At 32.0% G+C, this 7,366-nt stretch overlaps 1 protein-coding gene across 1 annotated transcript in view; it reads left to right on the top strand.

Annotated features, from left to right (window-relative positions):
• The window catches only part of LOC111709215 (transcription factor EC), a 21,448-nt gene extending 14,289 nt beyond the window's left edge, over positions 1 to 7,159 (top strand). Inside the window, exons 7-9 of the mRNA XM_023482830.1 lie at positions 1,367 to 1,457; positions 2,437 to 2,511; positions 6,594 to 7,159. Coding sequence (XP_023338598.1) covers positions 1,367 to 1,457; positions 2,437 to 2,511; positions 6,594 to 6,728 — 301 coding nt within the window. The 3' untranslated portion in view covers positions 6,729 to 7,159. The remainder of the gene's footprint in view (positions 1 to 1,366; positions 1,458 to 2,436; positions 2,512 to 6,593) is intronic.
• The last annotated feature ends 207 nt before the right edge of the window (positions 7,160 to 7,366 follow it).

Here is a 7,366-nt window from a genome sequence, read left to right as displayed (position 1 = left end):
TTTTATGTGAACCAGACTTTATAAAACAAGTACAAAATAGAGATAGGTTGTATGTGAACCAGACTTTATAAAACAAGTACAAAATAGAGATAGGTCTTACAATTAAAACGATATATCAATAAATCTGTTTCCAGTTTGTTATCAAGTAGTTTCTGATTGTTTTTGCTCAAGACCGATTAAAAGTAATGTACCCCAACATTTTGTGTTGCATATTGCATAACAACTGAAGACCTGAATAATTTGGCTAAATAACAAAATCGGAAAGTTGCCACAAGTTACAAATAAGGTTTCCAATCATATCTTCGTTGCGCGGAATTGCGCAGAATTACAGGACTCACAATGGCGCTAAAAACCTTAGTTGAGATATTAAAAAATCCAAGTTTTATTCTCTTGATTATAGATTTAAATATTTGTACATACTCCAAGTTAATTATAATCAAGTGCAAATACAATCTCAAATGTTCATCTTTTTTGTCCAACCCTTGGCAATAAATATGTTCATTTAGGGGATTAAAGAGAACATATTCCAGACAATAATAAAAAATAACTTTTTTTAGAAGAATTCTCAAAATACCTTCTTCCAAAATCCGAAACTGAACAACTAACTAATTTCTAGCAGTAACTAGTTGCTTTTGCACAACCATTCTCTCTTAACAAATCATTTCTTTACCATGAAAAAAAGTAATAAAGCAGACATATGAATATATACGGTGCAGAAAGTCGAATAGTAGTTAATTTTTTTTTTTAATAATTAAACAATAGTCCGGGGGCGTCTGTGCATTAGTTTATTTGATCATATTTAGTTTTTTTCTTCAGAGATCAGCAATAAGAATGATCTGAAAGAAATATTAGCAGGGGAAATTTAATGAAAAGCTAAATCATTTCTTTTTCGCTTGAAACAGATCACAAAAGCAGTGGGTCAACTTAGACTACGCTATTCAAATACTTCTCTTTCACTTGAACCAGCGCACAAAAGCAGTGGTTCAACTTAGTCTACGCTATTCAAATACTTCTTTTTCACTTGAACCAGAGCACAAAAGCAATGAGTCAACTTATTCTACGCTATTCAAATACTTCTCTATCTTTCAAACAAAGAAATTTAGTCTTTGAAACAAACTATAATCTGATTACTATATCTTTGCAACCAAAAGTCGTTAGGCCTTAATATTTACAACTTTGAATTCTGTTAAATCAAATAATCTAAGTTTGAAATATTAAAGGTGTACACTGTACACAGTACACCAACAGGTTACAAATATTAAGGAATTAGAAATGTGTGACTTAATGCCTTTAGTTGGGGGTGTCTGAAAAAAATCTATTTCGTTCCATGAAAAATATTTTTTATTTGATTTATTTATATGTTTAGGTATTACGACGTTGTGCGGGATGTGAGACAGAACAAGGGGTCAATACTTCGAGCTTCGGTTGAGTATATTAAACTACTTAAACAGGATCAGGAATGTTGGAATGTTTGTTTACAATTGTTTGCAGTACGTTTTATAACAAGGTGTTGTACATTTTTTTGTTATGATAACGTGAACAAATCATTATAAACTTGCATTGATCTTTGACACCTTTTAAACTTTGGCTATTTCATATAACATATTTTATAATTTGAAATATCAAAGGTTTATGAGATCATTTTGCAAAAATATTAGGGTTATCAAATTCGAGTTTGTGGTATTCAGTTCCGACTTTTTCTTTTTTTCATTACTAGCTGAAAGGGCCCGGTATGCCCGTGAGAAAAAATGTTGAAAAAAAAATTGAAAAAAAAATTGTAAAGAAATTCTAATTTTTAAGCCCATGAGTGTCCACAAAAAATGTCAGCCCATTCGGAACAGCTGTTTGGTCGGCCAGATGGAACATATATATGAATGTCTTGTTTTTATATATAGATAATGCCAAAAAACGATATTCCAAACATAAATAATCTAGATGATTCAATATAATTTTCAAAACCATAGCAAAAAAAATTTATAAAATAAAACTTAACACTCGTATCAAGCTCTTTAACTTTCCATATCATTACAACATGATGTTGTGAACCTTAGATATTTAATTTTGTAAATCCCATCTGGCAGAATTCATGGCTTAACATATCTAACGTTTGGACACTTAAGATATAAGAATAATAAATGGAGTTTGTGGCGAGTACAAATTTGTTCTTAATCATTTGAGCAGCAATGAATACAAATAATGTAGATCACTTAAACATGTTTTTTCTAACAAAACTCTGATTTTTCATTCCCTATATCTTTGCAACTCAATCTTTCAAAATGTGAATTCTGTTAGTTCAAATAATCTAAGTTTGAAATATCAAAAGTGTACAACATCCGGTCGCAAAGTTATTGGGATTTTATAAATAAATTTTGTGGCAAGGGCTCAATTCCTTTGGATAGTCGAATAAAGTTTTCCAACATTTTTGCTACGAGATAGGCGGCAAAAGTTCAGCTACAGAAACTCTGCGGTGTTCAGCAATTCAGAAACAGAAAACTTACCTCAAGGATTCAGGTAAACGTTACTTTAAGGATTCAGGTAAACATTACTTCAAGGATTCAGGTAAACATTACTTCAAGGATTCAGGTAAAATTTACTTCAAGGATTCAGGTAAACATTACTTCAAGGATTCAGGTAAACATTACTTCAAGGATTCAGGAAAACATTACTTAAGGATTCAGGTAAACTTAACTTCAATGATTCAGGTAAACATTACTTCAAGGATTCAGGTAAACATTACATTAAGGATTCAGGTAAACATTACTTCAAGGATTCAGGTAAACTTTACTTCACGGATTCAGGTAAACATTACTTCAAGGATTCAGGTAAATTTTACTTTAAGGATTCAGGTAAACATTACTTTAAGGATTCAGGTAAACATTACTTCAAGGATTCAGGTAAACTTTACTTAAAGGATTCAGGTAGACTTTACTTAAAGGATTCAGGTAAACATTACTTCAAGGATTCAGGTAAACTTTACTTCACGGATTCAGGTAAACATTACTTCAAGGATTCAGGTAAATTTTACTTCAAGGATTCAGGTGAACTTTACTTCAAGGATTCAGGTAAACATTACTTCAAGGATTCAGGTAAACATTACTTCAAGGATTCAGGTAAACTTTACTTCAAGGATTCAGGTAAACATTACTTAAGGATTCAGATAAACTTTACTTCAAGGATTCAGGTAAACTTTACTTCATGGATTCAGGTAAACATTACTTCAAGGATTCAGGTAAACATTACTTAAGGATTCAGATAAACTTTACTTCAAGGATTCAGGTAAACATTACTTCAAGGATTTTTTTTGTGAAATCGAAATTAGTAAATTTTTAAATTTTTTTTTGGTGTTCGTATGGTTTTGTGCTTTTATGTTGTACGTTTTGTGTTCTTATGTTGTACGTTTTGTGTTCTTATATTCGTATATTTTGTGTTCTTAAGTTCGTATGTTCGTGTGTTTTGTGTTCGTATGTTTTTTTTCTTATTCTCGTATATTTTTTGTTCCTATGTTCGCAAGTTTTGTGTCTGTATGTTCGCGTGTTTTGTGTTCTTTTGTTTGCGTGTTTTGTGTTCTTATGTTCGCGTGTTTTGTGTTCTTTTGTTTGCGTGTTTTGTGTTCTTATGTTCGTGTGTTTTGTATTCTTTTGTTTGCATGTTTTGTGTTTTTATGTTCGTGTGTTTTGTGTTCATATGTTTGAATGTTTTGTGCTCTTATGTTGACTGTTTTGTGTTCTTATGTTCTTGTGTTTTGTGTTCTTTTGTTTGCGTATTTTGTGTTCTTATGTTCGTGTGTTTTGTGTTCTTTTGTTTGCATGTTTTGTGTTTTTATGTTCGTGTGTTTTGTGTTCTTATGTTTTAATGTTTTGTGCTCTTATGTTGACTGTTTTGTGTTCTTATGTTCGCGTGTTTTGTGTTCTTTTGTTTGCGTATTTTGTGTTCTTATGTTCGTGTGTTTTGTGTTCTTTTGTTTGCATGTTTTGTGTTTTTATGTTCGTGTGTTTTGTGTTCTTATGTTTTAATGTTTTGTGCTCTTATGTTGACTGTTTTGTGTTCTTATGTTCGCGTGTTTTGTGTTCTTTTGTTTGCGTATTTTGTGTTCTTATGTTCGTGTGTTTTGTGTTCTTTNATGAATAAGAAAGAAGTTTTCCACAACACTGCAGTTGGGGGATGTGATTACAGAGGACTATTTTTGTGTGTACATGTAATGTCTTTGAAATTTAACTATCTAACAAATCATAAATACCTAAGAATAAGACTTATTTTAATTAGGGTTTCCAATCGGTATTTCATTGCACGGAATTGCGCGCAACAGTGTGGAAATGCGACTGTTGTCATATTGCGCGGAAGTAAAATCCATTTACTTTTCCATTTATTTCTAATTTTAAATTTAATACGACTTTTTTGCGTATTAATAAATTAATGTTAATGTGCCTAACTTTTTATTCGTAAATCTAAATCCTAGTTTATTGATCATTTATGTCAAATCTTATAATTAAATAACATTAAAACTGTCTCAGTAAAACTCGTATGCCCTTGTCAATTCTGAGCTGGCTTATAGATAAGGTCAAGTAAACATATGGAATTCAGATTTAAAAAGAGTAATTTCAAGTGATCCTCCATGCATTGCCCGATTTACAAAGGTACGCTTTAAACCGTGTTCTGTTTATCGAGTACACAGATCTCCGTGTGTAAATTTTTGGAAAACAGGTTGAATTCCTGTAAAACCTGGTGTACGGTGCGTACTGTGTGAACTCATCACAAATGATATGTTACTTTTGTTTCCTGAAATTAACGAATATTTTAACATTATTTAAGAATAAAGCAGCTTGAAAACAAATTGGTCAACAATTAACAGCGTATCTTTAAAAATAATATTTCGACAATCTTGAGCAATCTTGAATGTAGAACGAGTAGCGTTGTTTGTCCTCAACTCTACAAATGAAGAATCGCTTGAGATTACGCCTATATTCCCTTTAATTAAATAGGAATTATTGTTTTAATGTTCGAATGTTTTAAGTCATGGAGAAATTAATGGCGGAATAGGATAAAGTTTAAAGAAGAGAAAAAAATTCTAACATTTTATCTGTTCAAATCTTTGAATTTATTAGTGTCTTGTCATAAATGTTGAGATGTAATATGATGTCTGTTTTAAATTTTGTGCATTTTTATCATTGAAAGATATGAAGACGCCGACTGGTAAAAAATAGAATTCAAATATTGAGGAAAAAATCAAAGACTGTGTCTAGTAATGCAAGTACATCTGCTGAATTATGCCAAACATAGTTTTTCTTGAATTATCCACCGCCCCTCTTTGGGATTAAAACTTTTAATTAAAACGGTTTAAAAAAAACCCCCCCCCCCCCCCACTTTACTTAACACAAGTTGTGTATAATCCGCCAATAAAGAAAATTCTACCAACACAAACAAAATAAGGGTTTTCAACTGAAAATATTTAATATCAAACATCAAAGATATTAAAAACATTACATTATATAACAACAATATTGGGTTATCCAATATTTTTAACGTGTACAAAATTCAATATATCCGAAAATATGTAAAATAAAGGGAATGTAAGCATTACTTCAAGTGACCTTCCATTTAAAGAGTAGCATCCCTGATTCACAACGGCAACAGCACTGTAATAGCTATAGTAAATGCCTACTCCATAACAATTTCTGGGAACGTATCTATCCAGGTACAACTCAGAATCTCTTGACTCAATGTCACCACGTGAATACAATCCGTGATGTACCACTACCACTGGACGCAATCTCGTTAGCTATCAATATCAATCGGAAGCTCGCAACTATCAATCCCAAATTAAAGGGGACACTGTTTAGCAGAACAGGAAACTACAAGAATACAAGTCATGATCTATCAACACCACTACCACTGGGAGCAATCTCGTTAGCTATCAATATCAATCAGATGCTAGTAACTATCAATCCTAAATCAACGGGGACGATCCTTAACTATATCAAAACAGGGAAAGATTACTCTCTTGCAGTAAACAGTACAGAGTTTCTATATTAACTAAGGTATATTTCTTCCGTTTAGATTAGAATTGATTCCTTAACAGGGTAATTACAAGCTTGTTGATGTTATATATAACATAGTTAAGCAATTACAATATGGGTATGACAGAGTTACATTGAATGGGTTATTCGCAATACATGATTTACGTATTTACTATTGGACACATTTAGCTAGATGAACAATATACAATGTAATTTACAATGGTCCCTATCTACGTTCCAAAAGTTGCAGAAAAAAATATTTATGTTTGAGTGCTTGAAAACCGCTTTTAATGTACAACAACTTTGAGTTACATAAGTTAAGTAAGAGATCAGACACGTTCAGGTTACTCTGAACACATATATTGTACTGTTTGTACAGGCCGCATTTGAGAAGAATTCAAGGAGGTTCAGACATGTTTAAACAGAGATATCTTTCTACTCGATGAACAGTCAAAGGATTCAATTGGACACCATTGTAATATTGGACATTTCATGAAGGGTCACTTGATATTACGCTTACAGTCCCTTTAAACACTTAAAGTTATGCTACCAGGCCAATTAAATTGTGTTACAATTTAGGAATACGAGGAGAGAATGAGAACTTATGGAATACCAATAGAATCTTATTCAACTGAACCAGGTACAAGTAATTTAATTAAAAGGACTGCTGTTAGTTTGAGAGGGCAGAGGCGTATATGGGAATTTTTCAAGTAGAAGGAGGGCGGCCATCTTTAGTACTTTTACAGGGTAGCAGTGGGAGGGGGACCTTGGTGCCTGTTGGGGTCAGATCAATTTTTTTCTGGCGATTTTGAACTTTTTAACGGCAAAGTTTTAAACAAAATCACGGTTGGTAGTAAAGGGGGGGGGAGTATGGAAACTACCCTTCCCCCCCCTCACTGTAAATTTTATAGGTTCTCCCTTGATAAAATCCATTATACTTCCCTTTTGAATAACACTGATAACCATTTCTTTGTCATGTTTCTAAACTACAAAAAAAACTTTATGCCCTGGGTGGCCTCTTTTTAATCTATGGTGAACATATCCTGAAACCCATATATTCCCAGCTGAGCTGGGGTAAAATTTTTACTATTTTCTCATGGGTTTAAAAGTAAAATATCACCCCAGCTGAGTACATGAGTACACCTTTCAATATTTCCGCATTTTTTGCTATGAAGTTTGCATTCTTTTGAATAATCATCTTCATGCATTAATATTTGGGATTTTCTTTAATATGTACTTTTTAAAAGTTTAAACTTTATATTAGATGTTATATAATTGACGTGCCATTTTTGTGTATTTATTTATTTTAATAGTGTTAATTTAAATTCATATTTCTTTATATTTTCCAGGGC

The sequence above is a fragment of the Eurytemora carolleeae genome, unplaced genomic scaffold, assembly GCF_000591075.1.
Source record: "Eurytemora carolleeae unplaced genomic scaffold, Eaff_2.0 scaffold752, whole genome shotgun sequence".
NCBI classification, from domain to species: Eukaryota; Metazoa; Arthropoda; class Copepoda; order Calanoida; family Temoridae; genus Eurytemora; species Eurytemora carolleeae.
Note: the sequence above shows the minus strand (reverse complement) of the source record. Positions and strands in the feature narration are given on the sequence as shown.